The 23562-nt window shown below is 40.4% G+C and overlaps 1 protein-coding gene across 1 annotated transcript in view; it reads right to left on the bottom strand.

The window, feature by feature from the left end:
* abca12 (ATP-binding cassette, sub-family A (ABC1), member 12) overlaps nucleotides 1–23562 on the bottom strand; it is a 65172-nt gene that overhangs the window by 11294 nt on the left and 30316 nt on the right. The window contains exons 39-60 of the mRNA XM_075479838.1: nucleotides 18879–19058; nucleotides 18272–18599; nucleotides 17307–17421; nucleotides 16682–17011; nucleotides 16028–16097; nucleotides 15802–15936; nucleotides 15474–15635; nucleotides 15110–15293; nucleotides 14410–14628; nucleotides 13383–13579; nucleotides 11885–12042; nucleotides 10886–11119; nucleotides 10618–10762; nucleotides 10162–10408; nucleotides 8050–8139; nucleotides 6997–7084; nucleotides 6729–6856; nucleotides 6189–6276; nucleotides 5736–5844; nucleotides 3879–3933; nucleotides 2110–2287; nucleotides 1778–1893 (exon numbers count right to left, since the gene is read on the bottom strand). Coding sequence (XP_075335953.1) covers nucleotides 1778–1893; nucleotides 2110–2287; nucleotides 3879–3933; nucleotides 5736–5844; nucleotides 6189–6276; nucleotides 6729–6856; nucleotides 6997–7084; nucleotides 8050–8139; nucleotides 10162–10408; nucleotides 10618–10762; nucleotides 10886–11119; nucleotides 11885–12042; nucleotides 13383–13579; nucleotides 14410–14628; nucleotides 15110–15293; nucleotides 15474–15635; nucleotides 15802–15936; nucleotides 16028–16097; nucleotides 16682–17011; nucleotides 17307–17421; nucleotides 18272–18599; nucleotides 18879–19058 — 3556 coding nt within the window. The remainder of the gene's footprint in view (nucleotides 1–1777; nucleotides 1894–2109; nucleotides 2288–3878; nucleotides 3934–5735; nucleotides 5845–6188; nucleotides 6277–6728; nucleotides 6857–6996; nucleotides 7085–8049; nucleotides 8140–10161; nucleotides 10409–10617; nucleotides 10763–10885; nucleotides 11120–11884; nucleotides 12043–13382; nucleotides 13580–14409; nucleotides 14629–15109; nucleotides 15294–15473; nucleotides 15636–15801; nucleotides 15937–16027; nucleotides 16098–16681; nucleotides 17012–17306; nucleotides 17422–18271; nucleotides 18600–18878; nucleotides 19059–23562) is intronic.

The following is a 23562-nucleotide window of genomic DNA, read 5'->3' as shown; positions in this document are numbered from 1 at the left end:
CGTTCTAATGACCGCATTTAACTATTTGGCAACAAAAACTCCTTGGATGCTCACGGGTCATATTGAAGAGGATGCTCTTGTTTCCATCATAACACACCATACGGTCGATTTGCTTGGATCTAAACAAGCCATTTTTCGGAATGCTTGTTATTTACTTGTTTGCTGCCATATCATACACATACACACGTTATACCTACCTATATCACCTATTTAATAGTTATTCACTGTTTAAGCTTCTATCTCAGTAACCCCCTTCTCCTAAAAGGCTAAGGACTCAGTTATGCTCTACATTGAATACGCAAATACATACAGACTGACCCTTCTGTCCGTATGTATCTGCGTTCATTTGCATTCATACCCAAACGCAGCAAACGGAGCAGTAGCATCGGAAATCATGGGGCAGTGTTGCGCAGAATAGCTCACATGCGACCAGCGAAAGGAACAAACAAGAAGAAGACAAAAACAGAAATGGTAGAACTTTTTGAGGAGAGGCTGGGTAAATGTGTACGGAACTACAAACATATCTATGATGTTACCTCGCCCGGGCAAAGGGACAGACTCCTAAACAGCTGGGAGGAGATTTGGAAGGGAACTCTGAGCTCTGCACTGCCCTCTGGTGGATGTACTAACACCCATGCTAACTTATGCACGCATGGGAGTATGTGGGCATTAACGCTTGACAACGTTAGAAACTGACGTACCTATTTACATATGTACAGTGAGCATACATGAGCCTTAAATTTGCCCTGATTGGTCAAAAACTACTGAGCAGCAGGCAGCTGCTCACGTTATGTTTGATGTTCTCCAAATTAGCCACTGGGCAGGCATCATGAAAATATCTTTTGTGACGATGTCATGTAACGTGGAAAAAGCCTGATCTATGAATAATTTGTTTCCAGCAATTCAGGAGCAGTGTTTCCTGTGGGAGAGAATTTTGAACTTGCTAATCCTTATATGGTATGGCACAGTTTGACTCAGCACAACTCTTCTTCTCCTTGGTTTTCCAGCACAGACAGTATCCCCTTAACATTACCAATCAGAGCGTGTGTGAAGCTGGAGCAGCACATACAGGAGACACACAATTTCGCTATGCGTCAGTTTATTACATTGCTTGCACTGATCCAGTGGACGTTTTTAATCCAAAGTTACTTACACGTTAGTAAGTATGGAGAAGTAATTAAACTGAATGGGAATACAGTTGGATTTTAGGTCAGAGGGGTTTGAATACTTTTTGGATGGATAATAAAAACTATAACATTTAATAGATAATTCTTCAGACCTTTAAAATGCAAAAAAAAAGAAAGAAAGAAAGAAAGCTGTATAACACTTTAATGAGTCAAGTGACTGTAACATCACCTGCATAGAGCTTTCAGCTATGATCTTGTGGGATCTATTTTAGCCAGGGAGGAATTTTTCTTTAAATTTATTGGACTACCCTGTACATTGAATAATTAGTTGTACCCTTTACATTAAAAACTAATACCAAGTAGTTTTAACCAAGCATCCATATTTTGCAAAGTTTCATTGAGAAAAAGATCACCACTATGTATCCATATGGCAGGCTATCGATCAGACGAGACTTGTAGCTTTATATCTAAAGGTTGGGGCGGCAAACCTGGCACGCCTTCAATAATTGTCTTACTATTATTCTTCCTGCCCCTTTGGATCCTTTTAAATAAATTTTCTCATACACTGTACTCAATTACAGACGAAAAAGAAAAATGGCAACGCAACATATACTGATGGTTATTTCTCAGCTTTAACTCAAATTACTTACCCAAAAAGCACGAGAAGGAGGGAGATGGCAGCCAAATTTTGGTGATCTGTAAATGCTGGTATCTGGAAGGCAGCAATCACTCCGACGGTCAGAGTCACAGGGATCATATAAACAACCTGTGGAAAAAGAAGGAACATAGCAGCATTTGATTTGATTGAAAAAACGTTTTGATCATAACAGAATATTTTTTTTTCCAAATAAAAACTAAGTGCACATATGTGCAGTTAAAATCTTAATTCTCACTAAATTTAATACATGGTTTGCTCAACCTATTTCATGAGATGTTTGTTTCGGTGTGCTGCTTAGTGATTTGAAAGATTTGAAGATGTTACCATGTCATAAAAGAAGTTCACAGCCCAGTAGAAAGGCTCACTGATGCCTGCAATGTGCTGGAGACTCTTGAGCCCGCTGTGGTGCTCACTGACTTCATAGATGGCAAAGCTGGCGGTCATAATTGAATAACCTGTCAGCACGCACATAGCCACGAGGATCTGGACCATTCCCTGAACACTGTGAGGAAAAGATCATAAGTGTTTATTTATGTTCATACTTCTGAAATTATCATTCACCATCATGAAATCGAATCAGAGGCAATATATTATACAATAATGCGAGCGGAGAGGCAGCAACATTCACAAACGAATCAATGTATCATGATGAGCTGGATTGCTTCAGAAAAAGAAAAAAAAAGGTAAGCTGGTGCAAGTCTTCTATTGAGACGATGGCCCACATTACAAAATAATCATTAACAATCCCTGCTGGGATCTGACTCATTAGATCTATTGAAGTGGGGGCAAATAAATAGAGTTCCATTAATAAGTAACAGCTTTGTATAAAGAGATGTTTTTGCCTTGTCTATGACAAAATAATTAAAAAAAGAAAAAAAAGAGATGGCTTCATTTAGAGACCATCTTCATGCTGCCCTAGCTGTATTGCATGTATTGTATGTAAGCCAGAGGTGTTGTTGTGAGCCCATAGAGTCCATATTGTCCAGATTAGACCCCAGGAATCCAGTTGAGGCTTTGATCCCTTAACTACTCTTTAACACAGGGGGCTCACTCAAACTTTCTTCTTGCCATGTCAGAACCTATTCATCTTGCATGCTGCTGAGCTACTTCTACAGTACCTCTCCCCTCTTGCTGGAGCACACCACCAGCAACCAGACTGAAAATGCTCCATAAGGCTAAGAGGAGGATGCAGCTGGCAGTGACCACGAGGGATGGAGAGAGAAAAAGAGAGAAGGAACTATAGTGGGCGTTACAGTGCAGCACTAACTAAAGACAATAGCCAGGAGCTGCATCTACTGAGCAGGCTTGTTAACAGTACAACCTTAGAATTTGTCCCATGGGCGTTGCTGCTGAATGGCAAGAATCCGCATTTGGAGTAATACAACTGCCATAACTCTAACACAACACAGGCCAAATCAATATATCAAGTAGGAAGCATTGACTCAACAGGATGGGTGACTCTGCAGCACCTCAGTGAGCTACAAAAATTGACTACCAGTAACACTGAATCAGCCAGTGAGAGGGTTAGAGCTTATAAGGCACCAGAGAGGAAGAAACTTCATGAAGCCACAAGATCAAACAAATCCACTGTCAAAAAGATTAATTGGATTTGATCCTCTGGCACACACACTCGATTGCATGTTTATTCACATGCACCGTGTCTGGGCCTCTAAAGCAAAATGTGGACAATTTTTAATCAACTTTTTGGGGGAAAAAGGTGATAATCAATGTATCTCAGAGCCACCTTCAGGAAGGATAAACACTTATTGCATTTGGACTCTGATCAATACCCTAAGCTCAGGGAAATCCATTTAGAAAATCCAATATGGGTAAATACTGCTGTCATCTACCTCCCTGCCCTAATTCCAGCCTGACCTTAAAGTCCAGAATTGAAAATTAGATTTATTTTTTTTTTTAGGAATTTTTTCAGGCAGGGAAAACAATATTCTTCATAGTAACATGAGTAATTTTAGAATATTTACGCCAAATAAAAGTGCTAATATGGATCTTTTTGTGTAGATGTTTCCATTTCCATTTGTATAATTATATAGTGGCAGTCAATTCAGCACAAGAATGTTGAGCACAATACTTACACTGCATCTTCATCGTCTGCCCGGCCAAAGTAGGGGTGGCTGGAAACTGAAATAGCTGTAATAGAAAGAAACAGGGTATTATTTTAGCAATGGAAAAACAACAGCATGTAGGCTATTTCTGAGCACAGGAACCAAATGAGCAATGATATTCTCTTAGTCTGAGACACATCTTGCAAAATATAGTGCAAGATGATTCCATTTGCCAGTGCAAACAAAGGGAATTGAATTTTCTTTATCATTTCTCAGGGTGTTCTAGATGCTCTCAGACATAAACTGCTCTTCCCCGTGTGTCTGTTTAAATTTCTTGAGATAGGACAGCAGGAGTCCACCTGAAGCAAAGCAGTCCCAGAGCTGGCTGGAGGATCAGTGTAAATGCTTAAGGGTAATTTTGTGCCCTTAGTGTCAGGTATTACAGACTAATCCATCTGTAATTATTGGCGCAACCTCACTACTAACCTTGGATTTGGCTAGGTTTATTTTTATATATTTCCCTATGAAGCAAGTTAATTCATCTGACAGTTTATTGAATAATCAAAAAATCATATCCAAGGTGATGTGTACATTTTGTGTCACCAGATTTTCAATTTCAGAGGCTGGAACTGGTATACTTTTGCCATTTTTTATCAGTCACTGACTTATCTGAATCATATTTAGAACATTGTGGCTCTTTCTGACTCAAGCCTAGACTTTTTTTAGTTTTTGAAGCATTAAATAGGGTTACTTTCCAATTCATATCCTCTATTGTGGGGCATTAAACAGTTAATAGAAAATCTGTTTTCTCTAGGGGATGGGTCAGAAAGGCTTGCACTACAAAACATAGTTTCAGGTGGGAGGGATCAAATCTATAGCATGACACTAGAGATTGATGGACTGGAACTTGATGGCACATCTGCGGCAGTAGGCAGTTATGTTGAGATATTCTGAGAGAGAGGGATGAAAACTGTTTGATGCAGACCTCTAAAGGGTGCCAACCCACTGCTGATGCTGCCGTGTACAATGTAAGGGTTAGAGCATCGGGTTTGACAGATAAACTGGTCACCTTGAAAAGTAATCTCCATGGATCTCCACCCCTGCTAACCTCCGCCGCCGCTGTTAATAGTTAAATGTTTATGCTTTACCCTTGAGCACTTCTAGCATCTCCAGGAGGATTAAATGCGTGGATTTGTTCTTGTGTGCATGCACTGTATATGTATATGAGCCATTGTTTTCATGCACGAGTGTGTGTATGTCTGCGTGTGTGTGTTCGTGTGTGTTTGTGCACTCTTTCCCACAGGCAGATGGTCAGGGTGCTACTCAGAGCTGAAACAGCACAGAAAATGTGGGCCAGCCTTGTTTCTCTTTAGCATAGCTCCCCTGTGAGTGGCACTGATCAGTATTCAACATGTTTAGTGATGTCAGTGTGAGAACTAACAGCACCCCCTGGCTTTAATCTAGCAAAATCAACCTTGGGTAAACATAATGATTACGGCTGTCTTTTTCTCTTAGCATGCAAAATGCACAGGGTGCATCATTTTAACGCTGATATGCATTCGATTTGTTCTGTCATGTCCTTTTCAGTTCCACCCTTATTTCATGCCTATGTCTCTTTTGCAATGTCAGGAAAGTGGTGTTTGCCTAAAGGAATACCAAGCAATCCCACCAAAATGATACATATATAAATAGATATACATGTATAGCTATATATATATAGATATATAGATATACCTTCTATAACAGTATCAAATAAGATTAAGATGTTGGAAATGTATATTTTATTGTCAGAAAATTGCATCACATTAATCTTTACTGTCATCACCTATGAATGTATGGACTCTCCTCCCTGACAATTCCCTCAAAACATTTTTTTCCTAAACTTACCATATTTTTGTGGGTCTTTGTCAGCTGGGATATTGGAGCGTAGAATCAAGTTGTTGAGGCTGTTCAAGTATGCCGGCATTGTGTGGTGACCCTCGGGGTTGAACCAGACCTACGCCCATGAAGCCAAGCATGAACACAGGCATGCACGAAGAAGCGCTCAAAATCAGGACATCTAAGTCTATCAAATCTCTACAAAAAGCACTTTGAAGATACAAAGAGCTGAGGGCATGATCATTTGAAAACATTGACACACTGAAACGTGGCACAATTGCCGCAGTAAAGCATATTTATGATGACACTGATGGGGTAACAATTCAGCTCCATCTGCTAGCATTGATCTTACAGCCAAAAGACTTTAATTGGGACATCATATATTAACTTTTAACAACTCATCATTACAGTAATTAAAATCATACTAAAACCAGGCAGTAGGGAAGCAGAAAGGACAGTTACCTTAGATAGCGTGCGGTTTTTGGGCACCGCCTTTAGGTCCATTTGTAAGTCAGGTGGGAGCGGCATGCCAAAAGCAAAGCCACCGTACCTGAAAAATCAAAGTGGGTATTTTGATCAAAACAAGAAGCTTCAGTTGCTCCTGAGTAACCAAATGTGACGCACGCTGTGTTTTAAACTGGCTTGTTTCTTTTAGTCACAGTAAATATCCAACACAAACAGGTAAGGAACATTTTGGTGTAAAAGGATTTAACTCTGACTGAGTTAAATCCTTTTATTTGAGTGAAAATGATAAGTGCTGTATTTTTCAAGAAGATACAGATAGCTAGTTTATGTCAAGTTGAGCAACTATGAGGACTAAACTTTTAGACATCATTGAAGAGATTTAAAAAAAAAAATAAACTGGATTTCTCTGCACCTGTTTGCGAACCCTAAAGCTTCGCTGATAGATACATTTCATCTGAGTAGCTAAAAAACAAAAAGTTTCTGAATAAACTTTTGGACAGTCGCAACATTTTATTTGGGTCAATCGTCTGAATTCACCTGTTCCTGATGAAGTTGTTGGCTGTTGACACCAGGTAGTTCTCCACATTGATGCCACTCAGGTTATAGACAATCTGAGACGAGGGGATCTTCTTGTGGGGGGGCTGGTAGTGGTCCTCCTCACAAATCTACAGTGAGCAGAGGACAGAAAAAGCCTCACACTTGCCTCTTTTCAAATGATCGAGAATGCGAGCACAGGAAGGGTACAAGTGAGAACACAAAAACTCACTCACCCCCACCCATACTGTTATTAGTGACCCTGTCTCACCTGTTCCTGTTGGGTGCATTTACAGACACTAAACGCTTTGGAGCTGTTCCCTCTGGAGCTCCAGTTGTCTGTGCTTCTAGTGCAGACCCTTTAAAAGGACAAAACATAACATTCACAAAGTTAAATAGTGTTTCAGTGAATATGTGGTGAATAAGTGAATAAGATGCCAAGAGCCGGTCTTTTGACACACTCCAAAACAAATCCTGAAACTGAGTTAATGCTGAGTCAATGCTTGAAAAAAAAATAAAAAAAATCGGTTTTCTGACAGTGGCAGAAAGAGTCAAAAATGTTCAAGTCAGCAGTGATGGATGGAGTAGCTGTGAGCTTGTGTGCTTTTTGTAAAATCAGGAGCTAAATGTTTTCTCTGATTACAGTTTTCCAAGCTGTTAAATGTGTGTCGAAAAGTTATATTGCGCGAAACTTGTGTTTGTGTGGGCTGATGCTCGACTCCCTCACAGTTTGCCTTCTGCCAAACACTTCGAGGCACACTATGAGCAGATCAAAAACAGAATGCAGCAATGCGAGCACACCTGTTACCTAAGATATAAATGAGTCAATAACGATGGACAACGCTTAAGATCTTCTATAGATGTACACGAAACACAACACTTAAAGTTAATCATTGTCATTTTAGAGTTACAGGGAAATGTGAGCAACAATCACACTCTTTTACACAGTGGGGTTGTTGGCGCACTTTTAAATGCCTCTGAGCTCTGCATCATGAGTTCCAACATTGATTTGAATGCCTGCAAGGGGAAAATCTCTCCTCTAAACATGAGGTGTTTATGGAATACAGATGATGCTGTCACATTGCAGAGTTCTGCTGTAGGCTTTCAGCCACATGCGTGGAAATGAGCAGCAGGAAAATGAAGAGGGGGGACATGAGAGAGACCAGAGAGGGCAACAGGAATTGGAGAGAGGTTGTCCAGTGAAATGAAACATGGAGAAAGAGCAGGCATGGAGAGAATGACAATAAGTGAAATGTGAAAAGGCAGCCAGGAAAATGAGTGTATTTTTTGAAAAACTAGGATAGCTGGAAGCGCAATTACGTACTGGTTATCAGACGTGTCGAGGCAGGCATTATCGATCCCAGGGAATGACATCATGGTGTCCACCAGATGGCCGGATTTTGGATTCTGGTTACTGTGGAGCCAGTAAATCAGTCTGTGAGTCTTGATTCCAACGTAATTCAGAACCTTTACATGATGTAATACAGGCAAAAAGTTGTTTCACAAGGTTCTAACACTTTGTGAAATCAAATAGATTGATGCAACTCTCAAGTAGCCAGTTGTAGGTTTCATATGTCAGTTTCTTAGGAGAGCTCAAGCATGCAAGCAATTTCCTGATATTGAAATGATGTATAGGGACAATCAGCAATTCTAACAATACATGCTGCTTAAGAGAAACTCAAGAGATGAAAGTAGAGTAGATCTGAGAATGTTTGACAAATCCACGTTAGATTCAAGTGGAATTGTTTTGTTTGAGGCACCCACTGCTTCTCAACTCAAGGATACACTCATAAATATACAATCAGATCATCACATTTGCATTGCTGATGAAGCCAACCCAGAAAAAAATGGAACTCAGAAATTTGATCATAAACAAGCCTAGTTTAATCTACATATATTTAAGTAAATCTGTAACCTACCCCTTCACCCTCAGCCTTCCCACTCATAAAATCTAATGAAATATCCTTTTCAATCTCTTTTGAATGTCAATAAAAAGAGGACTGGGAGGTGCGTCCACACCGTCTTTGATATGGATAGGCACCTAAGCATTTTCTCCCCCGCTTCATGTCCTCTTGATCAAACAACAGCGCATGTTGAGAATGAAGACATCTCGCAATCTCTTGACACTGTTCATCTCTATCCTTTTGATCTCACATCACAGCCGTCCTTATCTGGATCATCTCTCTTATCTTCTCACTCGGGCTCCCCCCTGAAAGTCCATCTGCCCTTCAACAAACGACAGCTTCAAACTCATTTCATAAGTGTCAACCGCAGTCCCGTGCTGCACGAAATGATGCACGAAACCAGTGAACCAGTTGAGCCACAGCAGATTATTCCTCTGCTTTATCGTCAAAGACTCCTTGGTTTCGGGTCATTGTCTGGCTGTGCTGTTAAGTATCGTCCAATCAGCTTTGCTGCTTCAGAGTTCCTCTGACTGCTTCTGTCTTCTTTCATGTTATTAATAAACAATGGTACACTAGTGCCATATGATTTAGATCAAGCTTCCTCCATACCTTTTCAATTCTGGTACAAATTGTTCTTAGTTTTATCATCCAGAGAATGCAGCTTTTCCCACCACTGTTGTCTTCTATCGCCATCCTAGCCTTGTCATTGAGCTCATCTGTGTTTTTGTTTTGTTTTTCTCTTATTTTTTAATTTCCTTAAATATACCAAGCTGTTGATGTCTCTAATGGACTTTTTTTTCTGCCTAAGGGTGGCCTTTTTCACTTCCACCAAGAGCCTCTTTGACCACATGTTGTGGGTTCACAGCAACAGCTTTCAAATGCAAATATATCAGTTGAAACAATTGCGGACCTTTCATCTGTATAATTGTTATAATTGTTCAAGACATAATGAAGGAAGATCCTACAGGTGTCCATGAAAAAGCTTCGCCATTAATTGCCCATTTATGTTTGGGCCCCTGAAAAACAGGGCTCTTCGTATAACAAAAAAAAAAAAAGAGATTTAATACATGAACGCTTTTTCCAAATTGGAAATGGATGTCCTCAAATTAAAGCAGAAACTGCACCTTAAGATCATATTCATTATACAGCTGAATGTGTTTTCGAAACTGCTCAAATCACGAACTCATTTTGTCACTCACCAGATATTTTTCAGATATAAGTGTGTATGAATGAGACAAACTGCATGTCTGGAGCTCACATAGCTAATTATTGCTATCAATGTGCAAATTAATTGCAAAAGTGTTAAGTAAACTGATTATAAAAAGAACATTACACAGTCTCTGTTTAAGGTATCCACTGTAAGCTGCAACAAGAGAAAAAAAGTACTTAGCTTTTCTTCTCTAATGTGCAGGGAGACTAAATCATGTGCGGGTGTGCCTAACTGGGAAAGTTCTGCTCATACTAGAGTTAGTCTGGAGCCCTGACTAGACTAATCTACCTCCGCATCTAGTTACTCTCCCATGGGGACTGACCTGAAGAAAGAGTAAGTTGGCCCAATCTTGTAGAGTGCAGGGCTAAGCTCCAGCTCAGGATAGTGCTGCAAGTCACTCCTGATGGAGCCCAAGCCCATAGCAAACACCACAAACAGGACAGGAAGCAGGATCTGTGAGAGCAGGCCCTTCCAGTCTCTGCGGCTATGGTGGAATCTCTTGATTAGCATGGCTTTCATCTGCTGCCAGGCCAGGGATATGCCGCCCACAGTGGGCGAACTGGTAAGCTCTAAAACACACAGATAATCACACAGATTGTATTGCAACAGATAAAAGTGCACTTCATCAGTAGAGAGTTGGTAACGGTGTTAGGTGATGAGAGTTCCTATTTATTTTTCATTGGCTTTTCTCTGGAAGTGGCTTGTGCAGGTGACAGAAAGAAAAGGAACAACAGAGGGGCAGGAATGAGACAGGTGAGGAAAAATGGAGGGAACTCACTGATCTTGTCACCGAGGTTGGAGATACCTTCACCGAGGTCTGTAGGGAAGCTGTCGATGGACGCGGTGTCAGAAACCGTCTCTGAGATAGAAAGCGGGCCATCAGCTGCTGCTGATGTGCTTCCATGAGTCAACTGGAGGAACACCTGCACACATACAAGACACAAAGTTTTATTGTTAAATGTGGAAGGGGAACACATTCAGCGCTGCATATTTTTCCTCTCCATTCTTATTGTAGTTTCAATCAACACGCGTTTTCATGAGTTCACCTCCTCCAGTGAAGTGTCAGAGATGCCGTAGCCTCCCAGCTGTAGGTCGTCCAGGTTGGCATCCAGCGCCGTCAAGAGGGATCGATACGAGGAGGCGTTTGATGAGGTGAAGGGGGGCAGTGAGTAGACCATGTCACCCCCCTGGGCGTCCTTCAGTCGTGCTTCAGGTACATGAGATTGGATAAAGGCCTTGAGCTCAGCATTGTCAACCGGCTCAGATTCTGTGTTTTGAATCTGCAAGGAGGAGAGCATCAAAAGTTTTTATCTCTGTATCTGCTAATATCATCCAACATTACTCTTGTAGTTTATGAGTTGTAGATGTTCAGCATTCCCCCCTTTTAGAGTCATCATCCCAACTGATCAGATGGTGCTCCTGCTTCTCATTAATGCATTGTCAAAAGTTAAGAGACTGCCAAGATATTTTTTGACACTGCCTGAGGGTTTCTGTCTTAAGGTTGTTATGACAACTGAGCAGAAAAGAGTATAAAGTACCGGTAGCCAACATATAGAAAACTAAAAGAAACAACAGGGGAAGATGAAGAGGAAACTACCCAACAGTTAAAACTTGAAAGTCTGTAGAACATCAGTTGAGTGGGGATTTGGTCCATCTGCCATCTTTTCAATATACCTGATACACATCGCGCTATTGCAATGTGTCAAATGCAGCAGAGATAAAACCAGGGATTTATTTCCACATGAGCGGTCTGGCTCATCCATAATAATGGATCATGAAATGTTACAATTTATGCTGGCCATGATGTGTCCCTGTTAAAATCTGCTCTGCCTAGTTTTCCGTCGCTGTCAAGATAAAGGTTGCGGCCCACACTCTCGCAACTTGCACTCATGCTAATGTTTTAACATGGAGCACTGGCATCACTGATTCAGCATGAAATATATACATCAGAAATAATAGTAATAAATACTCATTTTGCTGCTGTAAGATTAGTCTTCATTGCTTCTCACAGACACAATGACTGAATGCTTCTGAAGGTAGTTTACCTTTTTGGTGAGGGTGAGCTTGTAGCCTTGACCCAGCTTTTCTTTCAAGTAGAAGGGTGAGCCACAGCATTTTAATCCTCCTTTCTCCAGGAAGGCAATGCGGTCGCTCAGTACTTCAGCCTCATCCAGATGGTGAGTGGACATGATGATGGTGCGGTCTAAGAGGACACACGTATATCACATTTGAAATAACTCACTCACGCATTATCATACTTTTCCTTCGTTGACAATTGAAACTCAAGTAGAAACCAAAGGTACACTTGTGATAATTAAGGAATTTGTTCAACATATTAAATATATTCAGTTTTAGTTGAATCCAAAACAGAAATAATATGTTTATCTGTTAGACAAGCAAATCAGTAAAGCAAGGATGCAATGACAAGTTTACAAGCAAAAAACATCTGAAATACATCCTGGCGGCAAAATCTAACCACCGTAACATCTGGTAAGGATATTTTCAACACTAACATTATATAACACTGAACATCTATCCTGCCATAACAGCTCCTACTTTTCAACTGCCTGAAAACTAAATACTTGTTCCTTTTTTTTTTTTACACTAATTATATACTGAATATCAGTCAGGGGACCGAGAAGAGGAAATCCCTGCAGGCTGCCCTTCGGCTTCACTGCTTTAGGGAAAGAAACGTCAGAGCCTTTTTGTTTGTTTTTTTCTGTTTTTTTGTTGTTGTTTTTGTTTTGTAATCTTTTGTGTCAATTTACTCTGTGACATTTGGCATAAAAACGTCCAATGCAGTGTTATTAATTTTTATAAACCTTTTGAGGTGATACAGTGGTCTTAGACTGCAATTTAAAATCTCTGAACATTCTGTAAAGCATTTATGATAATACTATTCACTATAGAAAAATAGTAAATAGCAAAGGTAACCCATTAAACTGGCATTCATGGTTAGTGTGATAAGATGAAGAAATAAATTAAACTACATTAGAAACACATTACATGACATTAGAATCTTAGTATAATATTAATTGCGGACTTTTAAATAGTCAAACTCCTGACATCTAGGGCCTGGTTTTCTTTTTGCTAGTGTGAAGTGTGCGGTGTTAAAGATTTAAGATTTGTGTTAAGAGTTAAGATTCCAGGACTGGTTACCACAGTAAATTTGTTGAAATGCACACTGATGGTAAAAAAAGACCTCCTAACTCACTTACATTTCATTACAGGATCTGCAGGTAACTGCAGCTGTGAGTGGGGAAAAAAGCTTTTTGCTATCATCAGAGCTAAAAGTTTCCAAGGGAGCATTTACTGGACAAAACCCAGTTCGTTTGGAATAATGGGCTGTGAAATAAGAAGTAAAAACTCCAAAACTACTGTAGAATTCCAGTTAAGTGTTGTGAGGAGAGTTTGAACCTGTAGCTGATGTACGGAAACCGAAAACCGTGTCACTGAATTGCAGCAATAGTAGTTAATAACAGCTGTTAAATAACAGCAAAGAATTTTAAGTGTTCACTGTTTAAAAGTAACTGTGAGACTCACCTTTCTTATGCTGAAGAACAATGTCCCAGATGCTGCGCCTGGAGCAGGGATCGACTCCTGTGGTGGGTTCATCCAGAACCACCAAGCGAGAGCCCCCTATGAAGGCGATTGAGATTGACAGCTTTCGTTTCATGCCCCCTGACAACGTACCCACTCGCTTGTGTCTGTGAGCGTACATGTCTGTCTCCTCCAGGATCCTGGGAGGGAAGCCAGTGAAAAACATTTAGCACAGGGCTGATGCAAGCATACCTTTTTAGTGCATTACAGCCCAGCCTCTGATTTGTAGTTCGATCTGTTCCATTAGTAACCCAGCAGGAGTTTCTGAATTCCTACAACAACAGGAGAGGTTGCTGCTGCCCACCCTTAGGTTCAGGTTTATTACTGCACCTCTTGTCATAGGGAAACTCTCCAGAAGAGTTTCATGATGCAACACAGCTTAAGATGCAACAAAAAGAAAAATGAATTCTCCTTAAACATATCCGAGACTGTGCAAAAGGATTACTAGGGTTAAATATTTTAAAATTCTAATGAAAAATGTGAAAATAATACTGGGGAAAATATTCCTCTAACTTTTCCCCAGAGCATGCATTCAAATCTGTGTACTTACACGATATATTTGACTGCTCATGAAATAGAGTTAGAGTGAGAGTTTTTTTCAAGAATATCAGGTTTCACAATTATTTTTGCTGATCCCTTGACATACTCATGAATCACAGTAGGCATAGCCATTACATGTGTTTGATTACAGCCATCTGAAGACCTCTTTAATACTTTGATATTTCCCCCGTGTAACCTGATATCTTCATTGAGTACTGGCTACTTTTGCTCATGAAACTCTCATAACCATGACATATTTTTTCTTTTTATTGAATTACCAAGAGACTCAGATGCCCGAGACTGAGAAAGAACACGGTTTAATAATAATAAAAAGAACCGCTTTTAAAAGAAATCATTATAAAAGATAATGTGTTACCAATATATCAAGTAAATGCTCTCGTGTTTTCTTTGAGACTCAGACTTTACTCACGTGCGGACTTGCTCGCGCAGTTCTCTTTGAGACCAGTGTGGCGCCTTGATTTGACCATACAGCAGCAGGTGCTCCTTGGTGGTCATATGATCAAAGAGGACGTCATACTGCATGCAGACTCCGAGCTCTTTGCGGACTTTGTCAATGTTTGCATGCATGTCTTTGCCATACACCTCTATGGTGCCCATTGATGGCGCATAAAGGCCAGTCAGGAGAGACCTAGACAGAGAGCATGTTCTTAAGGTTACAGGATAATGTCAGCATTTGCACTTCATCCCTCTTAAATAATCACTTGCTTGCCCCACATGGGGCATATAATCCCTTCTGGATCTTTGTCTTCTCAGTTTTGCAAAAATTTCATTATGCTGCTGTAGTCATTACATGTTCCCCTTGGATAAGAGCATCAGCAAAATGAGTCACATTTAGAATGTAAGTGTAAGTGTCTGTGCTCCAGTAGATGAAGACCCATCAGGCTAATCTCTACCACGGTGCATTTGCTGTGCCAGATATGGACAATACAATCTCCCTGTCAGCAGCAGACCATTGAAACGATTAAACGATCATGCACAAATCTAATCCTAAAAGTGCACTCATACACAATAATTGGTCGCAATGGATTTGTATTACTGTTAGGACATGCTGATATTGTTGAAAAAAGAAAAATAGCAGAAAAAAAGGATAACAACTGTGCCACACGTACATGGTGGTGGTCTTGCCGGCTCCGTTGTGACCAAGAAGGGAGGTGACGTGGCCCTCACGAAAGGACAGATTTAGGTTTTGAATGGCTGCTTGGTCACCATACATCTTGGTGAGGCCGTGGAGTGCAACGCCCACAGGGAGCTCTGAGCACTCCTCACCAGCCTGATAGGAAAGAGCGCTCTTGCCTGAGAGAAAAATGGAGAGGCAAACTGTAAATCAAACTAAAAGGAAGCAGGGACTAAGTATAGAATAAGTGGAAATATAAATGTAGTGAGGTGAAAGAGAAAGGAAATAAAATAACAGATCCTGACAGGTGAGGCTTCGAATTTCTGCTTGTGAAAATATCATACCCCACCCCCATGTACCTTTTCCTTTGTCCTCAGAGAAGACAGGCTGGTTTTTCTGTATGATGTTGGCAAAGAGGAGTCCTTTCCCCACATTGCTCTTTGATTGAGTGCAGCAGCACAAGTCAGCCCAGAAGGAGAGTTTGAAGGGGAAGTACCACGGGGCAGGAATGCCATAATTTCCTGATGGGTCAAAAAAAAGTCAAGAGATCTCACATACATAATAAATGAAAAATCTATTTGCAGATATCTGTAACAAACAGGTTAGAACAAACTGTGTGAAATATGTACTTTTGAGGAAAATGCAGACAGATAAATTCCAAGAAACAATAAATAAGTGAAAGCTTGCCTGGGAAAACCATGCGAATGTAAGCCCCGATGATGAAATACAAGATGGAGTCGATGAGCATGAGCCAGCACAGCCAACTAAACGAGGCCGTGTCTGCCGCAATGGGTGAGGTGTACAAGTTGCTCCATTGAATTCCTAAAGAAGTAGACAAAACAAACATCTTTTTCAGCTGGCCTACGTGTCAGAGAGATGTGATGGTATTCAGATGACATCTACACGATTGTACCTTCTCCTTGGGACTCATAGCGAGAAGCGTATTGACTGGCGTAGCTGAAACAGGTTGGAGAGAACAAACCCTGCCGGAAAATCAGATAGGAATTAAAAAATTGAAAGGAAAAAAGAGGCAAGAGAGAGATTGGCATTGCATTTTTAAGCAATGCAAATCTGCTAATGCTTTTCTCCTTATTTTCAACAATACTGTGCAGTATAAACTGGCTATATGTATGCGAGTCTTTTCCAAACAAGGCTTTAGATGTGAGCAGTGACTGTTTAGTTTTTAATGATCACAAGACAGCAAAGACCAAGAAAAAAAAAAAAGATTTTTCTCAGAAAAATAAGGGTGTGAGAGTACATGAGTACAGCTGTGTTCAACAAATGAGCTTATGCTCCTTTACATCCCTGTTGGTAATGCTCATAATGGAAAACAACTGAAGGCAGAGGCTACTGTTTATTCATACATCTGATGCTGCACTACTAGAATTTGAATCATTATAGCTGCAAGAGTGATACAGTAAGTCACATTTTGACAATAAAAAGAAATTACATCATATCTCCACTCCATTCTTCAAACCCTAAAATCGATTTTATCAAAATGATCAGATAATAAACACTAGTTTTCATATACATGTGTAACAGTTAAGCAGGGTCACAGTGTACTCACCAGGGCGCTCTTCTGGGACAAACTTAGATTTGTTTCCAGGGCCATAACTATGATGTAGGGGAAGAAGCAGAGGATGTAGAGGAGGCTCCCACTCAGGCCGGCAATGTAGGTCTTGTCAAAGAAGGAACTGATCATATAACTGAAGGCTATGATGCTCAACCCATAGTCACATAAGTACAGGAAAATGATGAACCCATTGCTGTTGGGCAGGATGTCGCCATACTTCAGCACCAGGGTGAGGATTGAGATGGTCAACACCAGGTAGGAGGCACACTCCAGGAACCAGGCGAAAAAATGGCTGAGTGGGTTGACTCCCATCATTTTCATGTACTGTGAGAGGAGAAATCGAAGAAAAACACAACATTTATAATTACCAGTGGTGCCAGTCAATGTGTATAATATCGGGGACAATATGGAAAGTGTGTGGCAATAAACATTTGTGGCTGTTCAAAACCCTGAGGGAAAGATACAACATCCTGTCACAATCCCATCAGATATATTTCATATTTAACAGTCAATGTGGGTCTTATTTATTTGATTTTGTTCGTTTTAGAGTGAAAACAAAAACAAACACAATAAGCATTCCAAAATAGAGAGCTATTATTTTAAAATTAAGAAATATTACCTCATGAAGCCTTAGCTCTCTCTCATAGACCAGTTTTTTCACAAAATCAGCCACAAACAACAGCCAGGCTACCAACAGCATGATAGGGAAGACAAAAGAGATGGCCTCCAGGTACCTGAGGAATACAGAGAGGCGCATTGTCAATCAAATTCCTTTCAAATCTAACATCCAAGCAGATGAAGCGGCCTATCATTTAGTCTCAGGCTTGACACAGCGTGGAGAGGGCTTGGAGATTTGGACAGCAACGTTCTCATCCTGCCATTATTTACAAAGATAAACACCTCTCCATCTGTATTTCTTCCCTTTATTTTTCTTTTTTGACCAGTCTTAACAGGAGTTTAATAAATGAGATTTTAGTGGCGGCTGTTTTACACATTTCATAGCTATAGTGTCTTTCTATCGTGTATTTGTGATGCTGAGTACTAAATCAGAAGGAGGGAAAGCCGAGGATCATCATATCTTATGGCTGGTCACAAGCTAGGGAGCCAGACAGTGGCTGGATGAGATATCACTGTCCTAAGTCACACTCGAGGACGTACACATAAGGATTGAGTTCAAGGATGATTTAGTGAAAATGATATTGCATGTCGATGGACAAGTTAATGTTAAATCCATGTTGGATATATTTTACAGAGAGTAGTGGTGTTCTTCATAGAGGTTTATTCAGGCCTGAGGGATGTGTATATAGTATATGCATGGTCTTCAAAAATGAATGCAATTTTGCAGTAAGTATTCATGCACACTTGGTGCAGAGCTAATTACAATGTGACAAGTTCTCGAGAATGACTACTTACTGTCAGTCCAATGTTGCAAATTAGTAATGAGAGAGCATGCATTATTCCATGTTAATACCATTTCCCCCCAAGAGACAAGGTGGATCCTTTCATTTTTCTGTGCACGAATTCATACATTTACTGTGTGTCAACATTTGGAGGTGTGTGCGTCCATAGATTTAGAGAACTCACTCGTCTCGCAGATGGCACGGATAAGGGAAGGGCTGCAGTTGTACGGCCAAGTCTGTGACTTTCTGCCCAGTCTGGGTTTCAATGATTGCTCGATCAATGTTCTCCTGCAGGTAGATGAATCCCCGATTGTATCGCATCGTTTGACTGGCCGAGATGTGCGTGTCCTTCACAAAGTAGGGGTTTCGCACTCTGTTAGTACGCATGACATTGTCCATATGCATACGGATGGTGTAGCTGATTTTGGGAGGCAGTGTGGATGTTGAGGAGTAGGAGGAGGATCTGGCCTCACGCTTCCTGGATGAATCTGTGGGAAGCTTGAAGATGACACCTTGAGGACACACAGCACACACAGTTTTCATTTAAGAACAAAATTTGGCTTCATTACCATCGTAATAGGTACCATAGGTAGCCCTTGAGAGTCATACCTCTGGAAATAGAGTAGTAGTTTAGGTGGATTTAGATGACCTGCACTCAATACAGCCGTCAATGAACGCTAAATTAACATCCACTAAAGCAAATTATAAACCGTCGGCCCTGAATAGATGTGACACCACACACTGCATCTGCAGTACTGAATGCTTGATGAATTCACCTCACATATACTCACTTGCATAGAGATCACGATTTTTGGCAAGCTCCTGAGCCACAGTGTTGAGCTCCTCAGCTGAGTCGTAGCCACGGTAACGGTCAAACTTGATGCAGGAGGAGAGTCTCATCATAAGGGTGGACAAGGTGGTGATCTGGTCAAGTATGTGTTTGTTCTGCTCCAGCAACACCGTCATGTTAGCTGTGAAAGGAAACACAGCATGCACAGTTAAAAGGCAAACCACTTGTTGCGGAACAAATACAGCACTCTCAGTCATTCCAAAATGTTACTGAGTGTTTAACACTCAGATGAGCGACTGTGGTATTTTTCAAGTGTGTACAAGTGTGCATGATTGTAAGGCAAGGCAAGGCAAGTTTATTTGTATAGCACAATTCAACAACAAGGTAATTCAAAGTGCTTTACAGATACATTAAAACAGTAGAAATAAAAAGCATGATTTAAATTTTAAACAAAAAAGAAAGAAATAAGAACAATAGATAAAATCAGATAAAAATCAGTAATTAAAATATGATTAAGTTTTGAAGCATTTATTCAAATGCAGCTGAAAATAGCTGTTCCTTCAACCTGGACTTAAATACACTGAGTGTTTCAGCTGATCTGAGGCTTTCTGGGAGTTTGTTCCAGACATGTGCAGCATAGAAGCTGAATGCAGCTTCTCCATGTCTGGTCCTGACTCTGGGAACTGATAGAAGACCGGATCCAGATGACCAGAGGGGTCTGGAAGGTTCATACTGGGTCAGGAGGTCACTGATGTATTTTGGTCCTCGACCATTAAGAGCTTTATTGACCAGCATCAGAACTTTAAAGTATATCCTCTGATGGACAGGCAGCCAGTGTGAAGACCTCAGAGCTGGACTGATGTGGTCCACTTTCGTCCGAGTCCATCACTACACCCAGATTTCTGGCCTGGTTGGTAGTTTCTAGGTGTATAGATTGAAGTTCTGTGGTGACCTGTAATCGTTTCTCTTTGGCTCCAAAGACAATTACCTCAGTTTTGTTTTTTTGTTAAGCTGGAGAAAGTTGTGGCACATCCAGTCATTAACTCTTTCGGTGCCATTGACGTCTATAGACGTCAATTTAAAAAAAAAACGTTCACTGCCAAAGACGTCTATAGACGTCAATTGGGTTTTTTAACGGAGCGGGCTGGGGGACAATCTAGCGGAGTTCGTCACTAAATCTTAGGCTTGTAAACACTAAACAGAGAATATACTGGCAAAATTACCCGCAAGGTGGCAGCAGTGCCACTTTGCACAAAAAAAGAAAAAGCGTGTTTTCTCCGTTTTTTGGGTCAAACAGCTGATTTTGGTGAAACCAACCTATGTTCTACTGTCTATTACTAAAAGACTGAAAATGGTAGAAACAAACTTTTTTTCCTGATTAAAGAAGATAGTCTACTCTTTCTTTTGGTAATTTCGGTGTGTACACAGTCATAAGACACACTTTTCTGTGGGTCTTGGAAAATCAGTCAAAATACTGAAAAACACTTGGCAGTATGGGTGGCTCTGAACTGAAAATGGCTGGCAGCCAATGAGTTAATCTCCTCAATGCATTTACCAAGAGCCTGTAAAGGGCCTCGGTCTCCCGGATGACATTGTAATGTATATCTGCGTGTCATCTGCATTGCTATGGTGGTTTATTTTGTTGTTTTTTATAATCTGTGCCAGTGGGAGCATGTAGATGTTAAACAGAAGAGGTGCCAGGATGGAACCTTGGGGAACTCCACATGGTATTCTTGTGTGCTCAGATGTAAAGTTACCTATTGACATAAAGTACTTTCTGTTCTTTAAGTATGTTTTGAACAAGTTTGTACAGTTCCGGAAAGACCCGCCAAGTTCTCCAGTCATTTGAGTAATATATTGTGGTCAACCGTATCAAATGCAGGACTGAGATCCAGTAAAACTAAGACTGACATTTTTCCACCATCTGTATTCAGACATATGTCATTAAACACTTTGGTCAGAGCAGTCTCAGTGCTGTGGTGCTGTCTAAAACCTGACTGGAAGGTATCATAGCAGTTATTTTGTGTTAAAAAGTAATTAAGCTGTTGAAAAACCGCTTTTTCAATGATCTTCCTAAAAAATGGGAGATTTGAGATAGGCCTGTAGTTGTTAATTTGTGTCTTGTCAAGATTGTCTTTTTTCTGCAGAGGTTTGATTACAGCTGTTTTTAGTGGCTCTGGAAACACACCTGACATCAAGGACAAGTTCACGATCAGTAACAGGTCTGAATCCAAAATCTTTGAGACCCTTTTGAAAAAAGGCTTATGTAAGGTCATAAATGTGTAGGATTTTTGGGCAACTAGATGAGAAAAATAATTTTTCCCATCTCACTTGTTAATTCTCGACATTTAGAATAAGTGGAACAAATGAGGAACACATAATTATAATCTAATATAATTTGTAACCTTTTAATGATTTGAAGCTCCTGCAGGTTAGTCAAGTAGAGTAGTTGGATGCATGTGATGAAGCAATTTCTACCTAATTATCATGGCCTAATAAAAGGTTTTCGAGTAAGTGGCAAATGTTTTTTGTTGGATCTTTAACCCGAAAAAGGTCCAACTAGCTCCTTCTTAACCCATTCAGACCAAAGGCTTTGTTAAAAACAACCGCCTAACCCTGAGGGTTTTCTGTAAAACTTAAAACTGTCAACTTTTGATTCCCAGTCTCTGAAGAAACGAGAAGGATGAAATAAAACCATTCAGGTTAAATTTAGCTTTTAAAAATAACTAGTAGCTTTGGCCACTTGTTCATTTATATTTTTTAGATATAACTGAAGTTAATGTGTCTTGAAAACACTGAAGCAATGTGTGTGTCACACCAAACATGAAAGATGAACAGACATATGTCACTCCAAGTCATAACCCCATTGATATCACCAGACAGGAAAATCTGTCGTGTGCCATTAGTGATCTAGACGCGCACATACAATGAAATCAAAGTGCAGGAGTGATCCCAACAAAGTACATATGTTTTGTTGCTAAGAGTTGAATCCTTGCAGGGTACAAGCAACTGCAACATTGTAACACTGAACATTGGTACCTTTTTGTACCTTCTTTTCTGCATCTTAGAAAGACCAAGACTGCACCACTAAGTGACTAAAATGTACCTTTGTGTCCTGGTGCAGAAATAAATTATGATGAAACATCAAATGTAAATTCAGCATCCCTAATTAATATGACATGAATGTTTCTACAGAAACAATCATCTAACCTCAGATGTCAATAATGATTTTTTTATTAGAATTAAGCCAACGACAGTATTTATCATACTTGGCTTGACCGTGTCTGTACCTTACAGGGTACCATTCTGAGAAATGCCCCTTTAGTTACAGTAATGAAACCGATGAGACCAAAATTTAGCATAGAAGGAAGAATAAGACAAATAAATGAGAGGTTTTTAAGAGCTGAAATTACCCTATGAGCTTTGACTGCTATAAATCCAAATAAAAATAGGTGTTGTTCAAGTGCTATGCAAAACTCTGTTCCGCTATATCTTAACTAAATATCTATCTATACCTTTAGCTATCTATACCTAATATATCTATACTAGGGCCGGCACGGTATATGTATTCGTACCGAACCGTCACGGTACGGGGGTCACGGTTCGGTACGCGCAATTCCACGCAGAATACACACGGTACGTAAGTTTTCTGAACACGGAACTGTTATTTTGCAAGAGTTTCCTTCAGGACCCATTTAAACACTGCCACATGCAAGCTCTGATTGGTCCGTAGAGATATACGCTTTCGGACAGAGTAGTTATAAGAACGCAGTTATCAGAACTGTCCTACTCGAATTTCGTTCTGATAACTGTCCTTCCCCAACGGAGCTGTTTCAGTCTGCATTCGCACATGAGTCGGAGAGCTATGGAGAGCTAGGAGGCCACCGTGTTCATGGTCTGCATGATGGTGATATTAATCATGGAGAATAACATCAGGCGTCTAACATCGAGGCTGGAAGAGCTCACAGAGAGAGTCAGGAGACGATACTTTTTCATTTCATGAAGGAAGAAAGGAGAGCAGCGCGCCGCAGACAAAGGAGACAACGTGTAAGTTTAACTTATTAAACACGCGCCGGTTCTGTCTGTGTGGTATGATGAAACATTTCAGCCGTGATAGCATGACATGTGGCGTAGCTACCAACCACCACACACCTCCGTCAGGTGTGTTCTATAGAAACCATGAAAAGACACGACCAATTACGTCTCCCAAATGTATTACAACAACCCCTGGATACGAATACATGCAGAGCAAAAAAAATTACCAAAGCAATTGGAATTTACATCGCATCTGCTATGCGCCCATATTCCACTGTAGAAGAGGCAGGATTCAGATATCTATTACATGTGCTCGAACCTCGCTACATGCCTCCTTCGGCACTGTACCAAAAATGTACCGAACCGTAGGGTCCGTACCGAGGTACGTACCGAACCGTGAGTTTTTTGTACCGTTCCACCCCTAATCTATACCCTGTTTAGATATCTATGATATCTAAACATTCTGACAATACAATGTTATTTACTTACAATGTTTATTAAAAAATCTGTCAGTGAGTGACCTGTACACTTAAATCAAGGAAAAACAGTCATAGAAATGGTAAGTCCTATGTCTCCTGTACATTGGAGCAGTCTCACTTCCTCATATTTTGAAAATTGTCCAGGCAATAATAAAGGTCAAATATAAAGGT

This window comes from Odontesthes bonariensis, chromosome 12 (assembly GCF_027942865.1).
Source record: "Odontesthes bonariensis isolate fOdoBon6 chromosome 12, fOdoBon6.hap1, whole genome shotgun sequence".
Classification (NCBI taxonomy): Eukaryota; Metazoa; Chordata; class Actinopteri; order Atheriniformes; family Atherinopsidae; genus Odontesthes; species Odontesthes bonariensis.
The sequence above is the reverse complement of the archived record's forward strand: the minus strand, read 5'-3'. Positions and strand labels throughout refer to the sequence as shown.